Genomic DNA, 16056 nt, shown 5'->3' with positions numbered 1-16056 from the left:
GTTACATTAAATTTGATTAAGTCATAGATGTATGCATTATAGTGGGATTTTTTTCTTAATCTGTAAGTCTTGAACATCCATGTCAGTAGTTTTTTTAAAGTTAAGTCATTTTAAAAATGTGTGAATGACATACAGGTTCACAAATCACAGCCTGCTCCAGAGGGATTTTCCATAAAGAGCTAAATCGACTGCTTAATCAATTTATGGAGCTGAAAAATTGTGTGAAATGCATCAATTATCCGTTTTGTGATAAAATTACAAAAAATATTTCCCTTTAGATATTATTAATAAAGTCTCTGAAATTGCTGAGGGTAAACTACTATTTCTTTATAGTGCCAAACAATTATTCATCTTTGTATGCAGCTTTGCTGTGTTTTTAGTCAATTAAAGATAAGACATTTGACTTTTTCTAATGAGAAGCAAACAATATATCGACGAGTAACAGTGAAAATGTTGTGCAAAAATATAAGGACAATGTAAAAAAGAAAAAACAACAATGTGATGAAGTGTTAGATGCAAGTCTACAGAAGTGAAGGAGTGATAAAAATGTGCTTTAAAAAAATGCTAAGACTGATTTGTGCTCAGATGCTGAGCAGCTTAGACATTTAATATTTTGCTCAGAGTGGGATAATCGACATCGGAGATCAGGAATAACTTTCAGATCCGGATAAATTGAATGTCTGAAGGTCGCGTATCACTGACACATAACCTGCAACTCTGTGAAAGCTATAAATTAAACATTAATGGTTCTTATTGGTATTTTATCTGAACAATGTAAGACATTAGGAAGATCTTGCAGCGAAAATGCTTTTTTTCAATGGGGACAGAAAATCAGACAGAGCTGATGGGAAGGTGTATGGAGCTAAACACAGGGGAGCAATATGAGAATCTGGATGCTGACCTCCCAACAGTACAATACCAAAAGTGGCTTAAACCAAAACACATTCATGTATTTGAATGGTCCAGTCAAAGTCCAGACATCAATTCAACCGAGAATCTGTGACATTTGAAGATTATGCACACATTCCCTCCAGTCTGACTGGACTTTGACTATATTAGCAAGATGTGGAGAGCTGGAACATTCCTGAGAAAAGCTTGTGAGGCACAGAGGACACAGGAAAACATGTCTTCAAAGTTCAAAATACAGTAAATGGGAAAATTAAAAATGTCAACTAAGCACAGCTGTTCTCAAAAAGTAATGACTCTACTAATTGAGCAAACAAAGTATTCACACCTCATCTCCCAAAACTAACCCGGCACAACAACAGAAGGGTAACTTATATCAGTGTTTCCCAACCCTGGTCCTCAAGGCACACAGTCCTACATGTTTTAGAGGTTTCCCTGCTTTAACGTGCCTGATTCAGCTGATTGCAGTTCAACAAGCGCCTGTTAATCAGTCATCCATTGAAATCAGCTGGGCTGAAGGAAGGGAATACCTAAAACATGCAGGGCCGTGTGCCTTGGGGAAACAAAAGTAAACATCAATGCTAACAAAGGAGCAAATATTCTAATTAAACCTAAAACACCCCCTTTCTGACACACACATGGTTGGTCCTGGGCTTTGAAAGCCTTCTGGCCTCGGCCACACCTTTAATCCAGACAGGAGGCAGCCAACTCCCCAAACCAGGTAACTCAAAAAAGAGAGAACCATTAATTGAATATATTTGAAAAATGTGTGCTTCATCATATCTTTGTTAGATTTAAGGAGAAATGAATGCATTTCATCCCTTGAATACGTGTCTAACTGCATAGCAAAACTAATGAGGCGAGTGTGAGGACTGATTTTACCGAGGCCAACGCATGCAGTAATGACTGAAAAGGGTTGAACTAAAGAACCCATGCATGAGCCATAGTTTTTAAGTTTTTCTTCATTAAGAATATCTTAAAAGCTCATGGTCCTTTACATTTCTGCCACTTTGTGTTGCTCTTTCATGCTGAAATCGCAATAAAATGCAAAGACGTTTCAAACTGTAACTTGAAAAAAGTTCAAGGAGTATGGACACTTTTGCAAGATGGTAAAATTTATTATGGGATTCAATAAAATTGTACGTGGTTATTTTCATCCATTTCTTGAACAGAATGACGAGTGTTTTTGTTTTAACTGAACTGAGTTATTTGACCTTTGAAGTATTTTTCTAGATGTTTGCTTTGATTGACCTTCTTAATCTGTTTCAGTCTCGCAGCTCATGGTGGAGTTATGAATGTGCTCACAGTCAGGCCGTCAGACTAAAAGCCCATCATCAGTCACTCCTAATCCTGCGCGCCCACGTTATATAAAGTGGCCATCCTAACCCACGTCACGCAGAAAACCTGCTAAACCCCATTTCGGCTTTTTTTCCCCCCCGGGGTTATTAACTCCTGCTGTGGGAGCCGACTGAACTGCAGCATCATGCTCCTCGTCGTGGAACTGCTGCTGATGCTCATCGATGTCGCCTACTTCATCCTGCGCGCCGTGGTGCGCGTCTTCTTCCATCCCAGGCCGAAGTCCGTCGACGGAGAGCTGTGTCTGATCACGGGAGCCGGGGGGGTTCTGGGTCGCCTCTTCGCCCTGGAGTTTGCCAAAGAGGGGGCGCGCCTAGTCCTGTGGGACTGCGACACGGTTGCCAACGAGCGGACCGCGCAACTGGCTCGGAAGCAGGGCGTGGAAGTGCGCGCCTACACGGTGGACCTGTCCAAGCGCCAGAGCGTCTATGACGCTGCGGAGAGGGTGAGAGCGGAGGTCGGGGATGTCTCCATCCTGGTCAACAACGCCGGGGTGGTGGCCGGACGGAGGCTGCTGGAGTGTCCGGACGAGCTTCTGGAGAGGACACTGCTGGTGAACTGCCACGCGCTGTTTTGGGTAAGCCGTCTTGCGTCTTTTACGCAAACACCCGCGCAACTCCGCGAAACTTCATTCAGAGCAAACGCGGCCTGATGTGGATTATGTAACAGACGCTCGCTGACCCGGAGGCTGGGGTTAGGCGTTTGTGCAGCGGAGCGTGAAAGGGATCGGATCAGCCTGTACCGCGGGGGATCGCACAGCATGTCCTGGTCGTAAAAGAAAGTCCAGTTTTTAAGTTCTGACTCGTCATAAAGAGCACATGGTTAAGGAGATGACTTGGTCATCCTATAAGGGAAAGAAAAGCGCCTTAAACATGCGATTCTGCTTTTCCTTAAGCTTCCGTCTCATTGTTATAATTTAACATCACGAGCTGATTGGCTTCGCAAGATCGAATGCATTGGCGTAAAACAATCTGGCGCTGAACTCAAGAGCGAAACGAGTCATGTAGTGTTGAGAATGAAGTCTGTCTAGAGAACAGTACCTGCACTTTGCAAAACGTAAAGTTTTGTGCAGAGGGAGTAAATGGTGTTTGACTTCCTTCCAGTGAAAGGAACTGCAACATGCTGACCCTCTATGCTCTGTTAGTTACTGATGCACGACAAAAGTGGATAGAAGACCTGTATAAAACGCATCCTCCTCCAGGGAATGGACAAACCAGGCTAAGAGTTAGTTTTGGACATCAGCCCTCGATAGACTGCTTTAAAGCATGTCTGTCATGTCACTAGGTTCTTAATCATTGTGTAAATGTCATACTTTGTAGACATTTCTCCACATGTAGAAATGTTGGGTATGCCTTGATCTGAAGCATTTTTACAGGGATTTGCTTCAAAGTCCATTCGACCTTGGCAACACTGTGTAACATTTAGACACTTTAGTGTTTGAGGTTCTTTAAATCCCCAAAAGCTTTAGAATGAAATTGGTTGATTTTTAAATGGTTCAATAGGTTTTATATTCTCTGTACTCTAATGTTAACCTTTTGTTGCATCTTCTTCACCAGACGACAAAAGCCTTCCTGCCTCAGATGAAAGTCAGAAACCACGGCCATATTGTCACTATTGCTAGTGCTCTTGGACTGTTCACCACAGCATGTGTGGAGGTGTGCTGCATGATTCGATGTCAAAAAAAAAAAAAAATGAAGCCTTACTGGTAAATGACATCATGGACCTGAGTGATTTCACTGTCTCTTGCAGGATTACTGTGCCAGTAAGTTCGGTGCTGTTGGCTTCCACGAGTCCCTGGCACACGAGCTGCGAGTGGAGAACAACGACGGCATCAAAACCACGTTGGTGTGCCCCTACATCGTTGACACGGGGATGTTTTCAGGCTGTGAGATCAGGTGAGAAGCTTCAATGCATCTGACAGATTGCAGTGGACAAATGTACCTTTTTAATTCATACGCTTTTCCCAGGAAAGAGATTCGGAAACTGATTCCCCCACTTCAGCCTCTCTACACGGTCCAGCGATCCATGAAGGCCATCCTGGGCGATCAGGAAATGATCTGCATTCCTCGCATTATCTACATCCCCTTCATCGCAAGAGCGTGAGTATGAGCCTTCATCAGCAGGCACGACTGTTTGGGTTGGATGCTGATTTAAGTTTTCTACTTTGCAGATTGTTGCCTTGGGACGCCAACGTTGTGGTGTATCGCTTCTTGGGAGGTGATAAGTGCATGCTGCCCTTCATCAAGAACGCCGAGACGAAGACCTCATGCGGAGAGAGCCAGGCTTCCTGAGTCCAACAATAGTGTCTTCTAGTGTTTTTTCAATGTATTGATGCAGATGCCAAAGGCTTGTTTGTATTTCATAATGGAGTGTACCTAAGAAAAGATGTGTAAAGTTTCAAAATAAAGTCTACTTTTAATGTAGTAACTTATGATCCCACTTTTTAAAATATTTTCAGGTGCCAGTTATTCACCTATTTGCAAATCCTTCTTGCTGAAACACATGAATTGTTTTGGCTCTATCAAAATCAGAACAGTCCAAATTGTGACACTTATTTTGCTACAGTTCTCCAAAAAGCAGTGGAAATACTTTTTTTTTTTTTACTAACCACTTTATTCACTAGATTGTGGCAAGTTAAATATGTCATCTGGCTTAGTGGCAAAAACGATTACAAATTAGAAGCTCCTGAACTCAATGATGCAACAGATTTTTTCTGAAATTGAGATGCTCAAACAAAATTGGGGAATGTGAAGCGCACTTGCAGTCATTTTATTCATCACCCTGCAATTGGAGCATTTTAAGTTCATCTAAACAGCCAATGCAGAGTTTTACAAATTTTAAAGTAACATGCCAGTGACGGATGTATAGAAGTCTTTATTCACAGTGCAGAAAAGGACAATACGACAAATTTGAGGGAAACTTGCAACAGAAATGAGAGTTGACGCTCGAGCCACTGACACAGGACCAAAACTAATTGAAACAAACCAAACTGGAAAAGACGTCCCTCCAGTTCTGCATCTCTACCAATCAATTCTTTTGAATGACCAAGGGAGAATAAGTTTTGCTTTGCCAGCATTTGGTCATCTTTAAAAACACTTAAATCGTTTTATCAGAAGACAACCTTTATTGAGGTGAAATGCAGGTTCTCTTTCCTCCTGTTAAACCATCACACAGCTATGGAGTCATTTATTCAGCTGAAGTTGATCAGTCATGTTACTCTGGAGCCACTGTGGCTGCAGTGAACGATGGCCTCCGACCGAGACGTCCCCATGTCCTCTGTTTCAAACCAGCTGCACCGAAGCTCCCTGCAAATATCCCTGCAGGAACTTCAGGGCCTCCGCGTTCAGACTAGTGTTCAGCATCGAGGGAACCTATGGAAGAAACGAGCACAAGGGGGCGGCATTTGCTAAATTTTCATTCTGGAAGAATTCTGGAATACATTAGCTTTTTGCTACTTTCTCATTCCAGAGTCTCTATATGTTTTTCATGGGGAAACTTTGGATGGATCTGAACTTACCCTTCCAGGACAGGCAGTAGAAAGCTTGTGGAGCGACTGGGCCAGCAGGATTTTGGGGTTTCCGACTGCGTCTCCGATCGGGTCGTGTTCCTTCCTCCCAGCAAAGGCCAGCTGCGAGAAGGCCGTCTGGTAGCCGGGTGTGTCTTCTATGTCTATGAAATGCTCGTCGTCAGGGATGCTGTCATCTTCTGGCAACTCAAACAGACCAATCAGAGCCTGGAGCAGCGGGGTCCTGAGGAGAGAATCAACTTCAACTACAAATTCATCTTTTTGACAGTCAAATGAGCTATTTTTCTTGGAATCTGCCTTTAATGCAGAACCAGGACATTCATTACAAGTTGTGAATTATAACTGTGACCATGTCTGCTGTTCATTATGGACAGGCTGAGCCCGTCAGCGGTTCTTTGGTTCTTACCAGAGCTTGGTGTACTCTGTGTCCATCATGGCCGGACACTCTGTAAGGATCTTTGTGATGCCGACGGCGCAGATCTTCTTCTCAACAGTTCCAGACACTTTCTGAACCTCTGGGATAATGATTTTCTCCAACACCATCCCAAACATCCTGCAATTCAAACAGGTTAAAGAGTTTAACACAAAAACAGAGACATGTAGACCAAAAAAAAACATAACATTTACTTCTACAGTAAAAGAGATTCATAGACGGCAGACATTACTGTGACATAATCAAGATGAAGTGAAAGTTATCCAATTAATACTGACACAAAAAGGTTTTTAGTGTATTGTATGAGGGTAATCAAATATTGGTTCAGCTGTAAAGTGACAAACTCTTAGAAATGCAAACAAAAAGATGAGTACATACTTTGGCTGGATGCTGTCAAAAATCTCCTGAAGTGCAATCGCTCCGTATTTGACACAATATAAGTTGATGAACACTAAGAAACCTTTGACACAGAAAAAAGAAAAACATGACGCTCTCAATGTTTGATTGGCAAAAATGAACTACATCTAAAATACTTACCTTCATCCACTTACTGTACACTTATACAAGTGTGATATAAATGTTAAATGCAGGTTTTCAGACATATGCATATACTGTAGTTTAGTTGTCTTTTACACCAGTTGTTGTCATGAGCATCCCCCATTTCTTCAGTGGACCATTAGGATAAAGTACGTAACATTTTGTGTTTTGGTTTGGTAAAACAAAATGTACTATTTAATCCCAAAACGCTTCACCTCATAAAACTACAACAAAAAAAAAGTAAAACAAATAAGAGAATAAAGTAGCTCCACTCTTTATAAAACTGCCAAGACCTATGGAAATCGTTTTTCGTTGCTTTTCATTTTGCATGATAATAGAATAAAGCTCTTTAATGACAGTGTGTGATGAATCTCTGCTGCTCCTGCAAATCACATCTATTATTTTGAAGACAGAGGCTTAGATTAACAACAAATATCCCCAACTGCACTCTGCACAATAAGGACGATCTTAAAATATAATCATTTAAAGCAAATCCTGGCCAAGTTGAAAAAAAATTACAATTTTTAAATGCTTATTATATTGCAAATAATAATTAAAAAAAATAGTTAAAAGAGTGCTAAAAAAAACTATTAATAAAAAGATTGTACTAACTTTTGATAAACTTTGTAGTTTTAGAGCTCTGGAGTCGCTGGAAGAGCAAAATGAAGATCTGTTTCCTGTACTGAGTAATCGACTCGCTGGTGAAGCAACACAAAAAAGAACATTTAGTTTAGTAAAGATATTCATTTGGCAATATTTTATAGATCAAAAGCTGCTAAAGGAACTACGAAGAACTCACGGGGGCATGTTCTCTATGATGCTGTTGAGAAGGTAAAAGCCTTGATGGTCGTTGGCTTTGGAAGCTATGAGCTTCTGGAAAACTCCAAGCAAGCCGGGCTGGGAGGGAACGAAACGGGAGAATAAATGCATTTACACATGGAGAAAGGGAAATAAATATAATGCACGTTTTAAAAAATAAAACATTATAACAGCAGCATCTATCACTTTTGTTATAGTCAAGCATGAAGGCAAGAGCAACTGGAAGCTTCTGTATTCATTACATCACAAAAAACATTTGATTGACTTACAATTTTATCAGCAGCAGAAGCAGCAATAGAGGCTCCTCCCTTCTCAAGAAAAGCTTGCAGCAGACGCACAAGAGGAGGGATGTTCCCTGTGCGTTCCCACAGGACGGGCTGCAGCAGGTGGGGGAACAGAGCCATGTAGGAAGCAGGAATAGAGTTGGAGTGGATCTCCAGGAGGAGAGACATCACCTGGAACACATACGGAAGAAACTCTGCAAAACAAAACAGAGCACAGTCTGTCGACTCGTTTCTTATGAACACATCAAGAGGTTTTTTTTTTATTTCCCCCAGAAGCCGAACCCAAAATGTACCTTGGACGTCGTTCTGAAGGATTTCTGTGAAGACGGGGAAGAGTGCTTCCTCGAAGCTGCTGACGGTGGTCGGGTTGGCCTTGCAGGTGATCCGCACAGACAGGCACAGAGACTCAAACAGGTAGTGGTTAAAGTGAGGCTTGCTGGGATTCTGGGAGAAAGTAAAACATCTATGTGAATGAATATACCTCCCAAGAGAACTATGACTATTCTAGATCAATTCAACAGTTACCTTGCTGACTAAGAGCAACTTGTGAGTGAGCTGGCCAATCAGAGTGGGAATGTAAGGAACGATGGCCTCCTGCAGCAGGGAGAAGCTGCGCATGATGGCTTTGGAGGTAAAAGGGAAAAATGTCAATTTGTGACTAACTTTTAACTTAAAACATTGGTAAATAAAAACAAATATTACCTTTCATGATGTACTCATTTTCTGCAGAACCTGGAAGAGAGAGTGCTTTGAACAGGTTGGTGAGCAGCAGTTCAGTAAAAGGCGCCATCTCTGCTGAAGTGATGCTGAAAACAGATGATCATGAATAAATACTGAGAAATCTGTCAGTAGAGCTGCTTCAGGAAACGACACAATGAAGCCAGGCAGCAGAATTTATTAGTTTTGGGATATGTAGACGAATTGTGCAGGAAAACTATCTTCATCTAATGCCTGATTAAATCCAGACAAACACAAACAACTTTTAAACCTCGACTGACACTCACAGTGTTGCGTTGTTGGGGCCTCTCATTGTGAACAGCCTCTCCAAAGCGTGAGCAGCGTAAGTGTGTTCGACTGTGCTCTCCGCCTGCAGATGCGTTATGAGGAGAGGAACTGCCTGCAGCAACTGCTCCTTAGGAAGCTGAAGAGAGAAAAACAAGACGAGCCGTTGGTGAGAAATTAACTCTTAATTTAAAACATTAAAGTTCAGAAGGAAAACAAAAAAACAAAAACTGGTTTCATACCTTACTTCTGAAAATCATAACATACTTGATCGCGTCTGCTTTCAGCACTGGAAACTCGTTAACTACAATGAGATTATAAGCATTAAACAGTTTTATCAAACAGCTCCGTTTTATGTTTTCAGACTCGATTATGTCAATAATGGTTTCTGCAGCCATGAAACTTCAGAGGAACTACAAAGTCGTCCGAGTTAAGGATGGCATGTTCGCATCATTCAGCTCAATGGTGGAAAAATACTTGTGAGAAAAGAGTCTCCGTTACTAGAGTGCCACTATGCTGCAACTTTGGACACATGCAGTCAAGCTTTCTTGTGGAAAGTTTTTAGATGAGAACAAAGCAGTGCAACAGATTGACTTTACAGTAATGCTACGTTACACTTTGTAGACTCTGTCGTTTACAAGCTCCTAGAGACCTGCTGGATTAGCTTCTCTTATACTTCTGAATTTACGTGCTTTTTTCCCCCCCAACAAGTATTTCCCTGAAGGACTTTAGGCTGTCCATTACAACTTCACATCTATACGTAGGAAATAGATTATTAGTATTAACTGCATACAAACCAAGAAAAGTCTTACCATTGGATGATTTTAAATCTGGGAGAATATGGTTCACAAAGAATTCAGTCAGATTCACCAGTTCGTTGGCTTGTGTTATACCATGCTGGTAAAAAACAAAGAATCAATCAAATAAATAAAAATATGATTCACCCTTTACACCTATAAAGGGTTCCCCAACACATTTCAGGTTTTAGACGTGAACCCACCTTCTGTGTCTGGGCTTTGGAGGCCAGCGATGTGACCAGGTAGATGGCTGCGTCTTTGTGTTTCCAGTTCTGTCCGGGGTTCTTGGCATATTCTGACAGCATCGAGTTCACATAGCCAGAGAAGATGGCCGTGACCGGCCCCTCGAAGAACTTACAGAGACCCCTCACCAAGTCGCATGCAGCCCTGCGACGGGTGTCGATGTCTGAGGAGAGAGAGAGAAAAAAAAAGTGACAATGCAGATTTCCGTAAAGAAATCAAAGTATAAAAACAAACTGTTTTAGCAACGTTTAGTAAAGATAGCACATGCTGGCCTCAAACAGTACAGATACATTCACAGGGGTGAGGGACCACAATTCCCCATGAATAGCTGAAGTTCAGAAATACTTCAGACCCCTGTATAAGACAAAATGCTTGTAACTGCGTATATACGTATATATACACCAAATATACGTTAATACACATTAATATGCACAATATATCTACTAAGACTACTAGGGAAGATATTATGCGCAATCTTCCTTATCTCTGCTCTTGGGGTGCAACCAATCAGTGCCAAGGTAAATGAATGTTGCTCCTGGATTGGCTGCTTTGCAAACATCACCCAATAGATATTTGTATTTTCTGTTGTCTCTACAACAGACAACTCTACGAACAAGAAAAAAAAAAAAAAAAAAAAAAACAGCAACCAATAGACAAATTTTCAGAAAAAAACATAATTTGGAGGCAAGTTCTGCAGAAAAATCTGGAAAAAAAAAAAAGGCGAGGGTCTGCTGCTCACCTTCAGTCACACAAAGACAAGACTTTAATGAAGAGAATCTCAGAGTGAGAGTGTTTGGTATGTTTATATTTCCATTAAGAAAATTCATTTTAAAAATGTGATTTAAACCATGCTAATCTTTACCAGATCCTTCTAGATCTCTCCGAATGTATTCCTCTGAGTTATCTTCAAAAGCCTCCTCATCTGCACCTGAAGACAGACAGGAGATGACAGTCTGGTCAGCACCACATCAGCACAGACCCAGGTCAGAATCCAAGGCAGCAGATGTCATCTGAGCACCTACTTCTGAACTCCATGTTGGGCACAATGACCTTCTCACAAATGCTGGTGAGCGTATTCTGGTCCTCAAATAGATGCTTGTAATGTGGCCTTTCACACACGGACGCTAAAAACTGAATAGCATTGCTAACAAGCTGCAAGGAAATTGCATGTATTATTGCGCACGAACAGAGAATGAAAAATGTACATATGCATTTACAGGTAGTGTAATAGACAGCCCAGCAGCCTCACCAGGTCATATTTGACTTCCTGGCCAGTGGAGACCAGAAGGTTCCAGATAGCAGTAACAAAGCGTGGCAGGTACGGCTGAAATTCCTCGTCGTACTTTTGAGCGTAAAGAGCCGCGTTGTCGCAGATCTGAGACTTCAGCAGCTCCAGGAGACCGGCCTCCTCCTCATCCTAAGTGTTGGGAGGCAAATGAAATAAATATATGAAGGTTTAACCCAAAACAGAGCTTTTTAAAAACGTAAGTTTACGGCCGTATAAAAGAGAGGACAACACACATCTGTTTGTAAAAGCTTATTGTCCAGAGTCAGAAGGCCGTGGAAATTGGTCATCCAGGTTTCCATGTTGTCCTCAAAGAACTCTGGAAGGTCCTGTTAGAATAACATGGAGGACATTAATGCCATGCAGAGGACCTGTGTAATTTTCACATTACTTACAATTAAAGAAAGCATAGAAATAAACTACAGTACCGTGGAAAAACATACACACCATTTCAAATTTTCTCACATTTTGTCATGCAACAGGTAATGCTTTTGTTCCTTACTGGGATTTTAAATTATGGACACAAAGTAGTGCAAAATTGTAAGCGTGAAGTAAAGTGATACACAGTGTATTTATTTATTAATCCAAAACTTTTGGCATTTCTATTCAGTCATAAGAGATGAGACAGAGTGACGACTCAACACACAATAGATTTGCTTAAATGAAAGTGTATTAATGTCTTAGAATGGCCCAGAATCTAAATTCAATTAATGGCAAGACTAGAAAATTGCAGAAAGTCAGATGTCCTCTCTCCAGTGACAGATTTAGATTTTTTTTGCAAAGAAGGGAGAAATTTTTCAGACAGCTGAAACTGGTTCTATGAAATATTTACTACAATTTCTTGTTCTCCTACTTCCTACTTTGTTTGTCCATCATAGAATCCCAATAAGACTGCATTGAAATGTGTGATTGGAACATAGCAAAATGCAAAAAATAAGACTGTTGAGGCACTAGATTTTTATTTAAGAACAAGAAATTATTTTTATGTTTAAAATATGAAATTTTAAAGGCAGAAATGCCATTTTCTGTGTTTAAGAGACAAATAACTCTAGAAAAACACTAAAGTTATTAAACAAGTCAAAAAAAAACTCACCTGGAAGTTAAGACTGTAGAAAAGCTTTGAAATGAGAGTTAGGGATGAGAAGAGGACCTTCAGGGCGTTGACATCGTTGGCGTGAGTTTGACACAACTCAATGGTGGCCTGGAACAATCAAACAGACGTGGTTGTGGACTCCTGACTGCAAAGTATTTCATTTTAACTTTGGGAAACAGATTCAGCCTGTTTGTAAGACTGTTGAATCAGAAAAGCAGTGAGGTTGCAAACCTTGAAGAGCTCCGTCAGAGGAAGGGCAAACGTGTCCAGTACGAGTTTAATCTCGGTCCAAAGCTCGTTGGACTTAAACTCGTGGCGGTACCTTGACAGCAAAAACAGTTTCTTTTTACTTTTCCAAGCAGAAACTGTCTCCACTTGAAACTTGATATTTAGGAAGTGAAGGGTCTACCGCTTGAAGAGGGAATGTGCGGTACGGAGAACGCCGTTGATGATGTGGAAGTCTCCGCTTCTGAAGCGGGTCACCATCTCTGTCAGAAGGTCCGGCCATTTCTGAGGAAAGTCTTCTCTTCCTATGATGCTGATGGCGTCACTCAGCTGCACCGGTACATCAAGCACAAAAACAACGGTAACACAAATCACTGCAGAGGTTCGGATTAGATTAGATTAGATTGTCAAGTTAAGGCAACAGGTGATCATTGTACCTGTTTCTGGATCTGTTCTGGGCTGCTCAGCATCAGATTTACAATGTTCGCTTTGATCGCTGTCCGGTCGGCGTCTGAGATTTTGTTTGGTTCGTCTTCAACCTTGGAGAAACAAATTGAATTATTTTATTCACCAATAACTGCAAAGACATGTTGTGGACTACATGTTTTAATAGGTATTGAACTATATAGGTAAAAGATAGTATGTACATTTTTGAGATTGCTCAAAAATTCTATAAAACCGTGTGGTGAAAAAATAATTATACAGGCAACAAACTGAACTTTTCTGTAATTTTATTGCACAGGCGATATACAACTAATAAAAATATGCTGCTGCCCGCCACTCAAATGGATATTTTCCACGTCACAGAGACTTCTATTTTTACTCTGACCGCTGACACCAATGGGACCTCAGATTGTTTCTGTCACACCAGAGACATTGGCGCTCTAGAACCCTGTTATGGCATTAGAAAGTTCTGTTACGAAACAACAAACAGGCTGTTTTATTGCTCAAGCAGCTGAGCTGACTCACAATTCTCCAGTTTCTTTTTATGTAGTTCTTGAAGGTAACAGCAGCACAGACACGGATCACGTTTTCTTGAGATTTCTCCAGCAAAGTGAGAAGTAACAAGGGGTAGTTCTGGTTTCCTTCCACCGACTCGAGAAACTTTTCAGCTGAGAAGACGAACAAACAAAAGCAAAAAAAAGTCAGGTCGTATGACAAAGTGCTTGCGTCAATTTCTATTGTGGCTCATACAAAAAATAAATAAAAATACATCAAGTAAATACTTCACAAGAGTATCCGCAGTGCCCCCAACATCACTTTATAATACCAAAGGCAAAGGTCAGTGAAAGAAGACCTACCTGGACGCCTGACTGTTGGATCTGGGTCCAACGTTTTCCTCAAAAACTCTGTCAGGGTTTGCAGGTTAGCATCATTCAGCTCCATGCTTACAGCTACAGGCAAAAAAGACTTGAATTACATAAAGATAGACCGTATACTAACTAAAACACACTACATTTTAAATACTAAAAACATGCACTTTATTAGTCTAATACTGTCATTACAATGCAGCCTGTAGATGAAAGGTCATTTGATGTCAGCTTTCACTATTGTACTATTTTTTTATGCAAGATAACTTGAAAATGGTAGAATGTAAATCTCAAGTTTTCAGCCTGTTTGCTCATTCAGAGAATTGTGAATTTAATCTGTTTTTTTTACATGGGAGACAAGCTTCTCATTTCTTGAATATTTCTCCTGTACATTTTTTTTTTTATTAAGGCGAAACACTGTAAACACTTAGTTGATAGAGTATTACAAACAGGACAAGTCTATATAACTGCATATTTACCAACTGCCAATGTAGTAGTGTGAAAACACACCAAGCAAAAAACAAAAAAAAACAAAGATTTACTGGAAATAAGCAGAGGACCCAGTCTTAAAATATCTTTTAATGTAATTTTTAAATAAAGGCTCACATTGATTATTAAATGCTTCAAGATACACTTGGGTAGTTCAAATCATATTTTGTCATGTTGGTAAGGAAGATGTTTTTCTTTTTATGTGTCATTTTAATAGGAATTCGGTTAATTGCAACATTAATTGTTATATAGACGGTATTTTAATTTCGGTAACATGTAGAATGGACAGAACAAATATGCATTGTGTGACGTCTGGGTGCACAGGACCTAAAACAGTGTGCAAATGTTTAAAGTATGCAAATACTAAAATAGTGCAAAATGAAGCGAGCAGTGTTTGCTTCATCCATCTGTCAATATTGAACAGAACAGATAAAATGCTCTGGAATTCCATATTCATTCATTACTTTTTCGGCGGAAGAGAGGGAAGTTGGAAATGTTTATTTTTACAAAACTCCTGCAGTGTCAAATCTGATATGTGCACCGACGTGTAAAGTTGAAACATACAGTTCCCTGTTTAAAATGAGTTCAGCTGCTTACTGATGTTATTCTCGTCTTACATTGCGGGACCTTTATGTCTTATTTCCACAGCTGACAATCTGACAAGATTTCTGTTCCGCTCATACAGTGTTAAAATATTAGCTAACCTGCTAAATGTTCTGAGTTTGAATATAAGCACATGGCCTTCTGGGTGTCGCAAATACAGGGTCGAATGCAATATTCAATTGTGTCTTAATGGTGTACCTTTTAAAGGTCGTAGTGCAAGCATATAATAACACACGTTATCATGTAAACCGGTGTGGAAATCCAAACTTCAGTGACCAGACTCTCCCACAGCTGCCAGTCACCCAGCTAATGTTAGCTGTAGCGTGCTAAAGGCTGCTAACCATAAAGTTAGCCAATTCCATCAGTAAATATTAACTTCTCAGCCATCTTCGGAAGACCAGGACGAATCACCGAAACCTTACCCTAACATATTTTGGGGCTGGTGAAATACCGGAATATCTTACCGTTACAGAACTTTACCAAGCAAGGATGGAACCTAAAGCCACCACAGACCGTCTAGACGTGTTCGCAGCTTTCAAACGTAACTGCGCGGCCACTGACGCGCAAGCGCAAACGTGAAGTCAAGAGTAATGGAAATTTTGACTCTTTTCTGTGAGCCGAGTCATTTGGCTCGAATCATCAAAAAGATCCGGCTCTTTAAACTCCTAAACGGCTCTTCCCTTAATGTTCCCAGCGCTACAAATTCAGCATAGCTTAGTTATAAATATGCATTCAAATAATGTTGGTTAGTTACACTAAAACATTGTATGCGAGTACATTTAATTAATTTCATTTCACAAAATGTGAAAGTTTAAATCAGGATTGCACAGAATATAGTAAGCCTGAATCACATTATTTAAAGCATTTAAAGAATACAAAATTAGTTTAGAAAGCATAATGTATTTTGTATTTGCATAGTGCTGCTTCTTGCAAGGTTAAATTAGAATGAAGATTTTGTATTTAGTGGTTTACCTCAGTCCACAACATGGCAGCGTTTGTAAACCTTCAATGAAATGTACAGGCCTTGGACAGCACTTTCCTCTCCTTTGCTTATAGTACCGAGTTCTGCTTATTAATTTGATGATTTAAAAGTGTCTAATCTCACCTAAATTGTGACGCAGTAAGCCCAGTAAAAGTATTTTGACCTT

The 16056-nt window shown here is 40.4% G+C and overlaps 2 protein-coding genes across 3 annotated transcripts; one reads left to right on the top strand and one right to left on the bottom strand.

Annotated features, from left to right (window-relative positions):
• The first annotated feature begins 1467 nt into the window (after positions 1–1467).
• On the top strand, positions 1468–4685 carry rdh20 (retinol dehydrogenase 20). Its single transcript, XM_008409841.2, has 6 exons — positions 1468–1627; positions 2176–2839; positions 3819–3917; positions 4012–4157; positions 4230–4361; positions 4433–4685. Exons 2-6 carry the CDS (start codon positions 2390–2392, stop codon positions 4551–4553), a joined length of 948 nt encoding a protein of 315 aa, XP_008408063.1. The 5' UTR covers positions 1468–1627; positions 2176–2389; the 3' UTR covers positions 4554–4685.
• A 431-nt stretch (positions 4686–5116) lies between these two features.
• cse1l (CSE1 chromosome segregation 1-like (yeast)) lies at positions 5117–15527 on the bottom strand. 2 transcript variants are annotated; one of them, XM_008409840.3, is made up of 25 exons: positions 15373–15527; positions 13808–13900; positions 13476–13618; positions 12944–13045; positions 12691–12836; positions 12513–12603; positions 12282–12389; positions 11425–11517; positions 11153–11320; positions 10926–11055; positions 10766–10831; positions 9864–10066; positions 9676–9760; positions 9106–9167; positions 8866–9002; positions 8564–8667; positions 8387–8484; positions 8155–8305; positions 7847–8055; positions 7558–7655; positions 7371–7456; positions 6600–6681; positions 6195–6341; positions 5780–6011; positions 5117–5633 (listed from the first exon to the last, which is right to left on the bottom strand). In XM_008409840.3, exons 2-25 carry the CDS (start codon positions 13890–13892, stop codon positions 5544–5546), a joined length of 2916 nt encoding a protein of 971 aa, XP_008408062.1. In that variant the 5' UTR covers positions 13893–13900; positions 15373–15527; the 3' UTR covers positions 5117–5543. The 2 variants fall into 2 exon arrangements, with proteins under 2 accessions (XP_008408062.1, XP_008408061.1); XM_008409839.3 differs by lacking the exon at positions 15373–15527 and adding an exon at positions 15107–15308.
• Positions 15528–16056: the final 529 nt, after the last annotated feature.

Source organism: Poecilia reticulata, chromosome 5, assembly GCF_904066995.2.
Source record: "Poecilia reticulata chromosome 5, P_reticulata-male-v2, whole genome shotgun sequence".
Taxonomy (NCBI): Eukaryota; Metazoa; Chordata; class Actinopteri; order Cyprinodontiformes; family Poeciliidae; genus Poecilia; species Poecilia reticulata.
This window is presented reverse-complemented; position numbering and strand designations above follow the sequence as displayed.

Excerpts from the sequence above, each read along its gene's own strand:
- rdh20 (XM_008409841.2), top strand. The coding sequence starts at position 2,390 with ATGCTCCTCGTCGTGGAACTGCTGCTGATGCTCATCGATGTCGCCTAC. Across the intron at positions 2,840-3,818 it reads ACTGCCACGCGCTGTTTTGG|ACGACAAAAGCCTTCCTGCC; the intron begins GTAAGCCGTCTT and ends CTTCTTCACCAG. Across the intron at positions 4,158-4,229 it reads TTTTCAGGCTGTGAGATCAG|GAAAGAGATTCGGAAACTGA; the intron begins GTGAGAAGCTTC and ends CGCTTTTCCCAG.
- cse1l (XM_008409839.3), bottom strand. The coding sequence starts at position 15,131 with ATGCTTGCACTACGACCTTTAAAAG. Across the intron at positions 13,046-13,475 it reads TAAAAAGAAACTGGAGAATT|GTTGAAGACGAACCAAACAA; the intron begins GTGAGTCAGCTC and ends TGTTTCTCCAAG. Across the intron at positions 9,168-9,675 it reads AGATTTAAAATCATCCAATG|TTAACGAGTTTCCAGTGCTG; the intron begins GTAAGACTTTTC and ends ATCTCATTGTAG.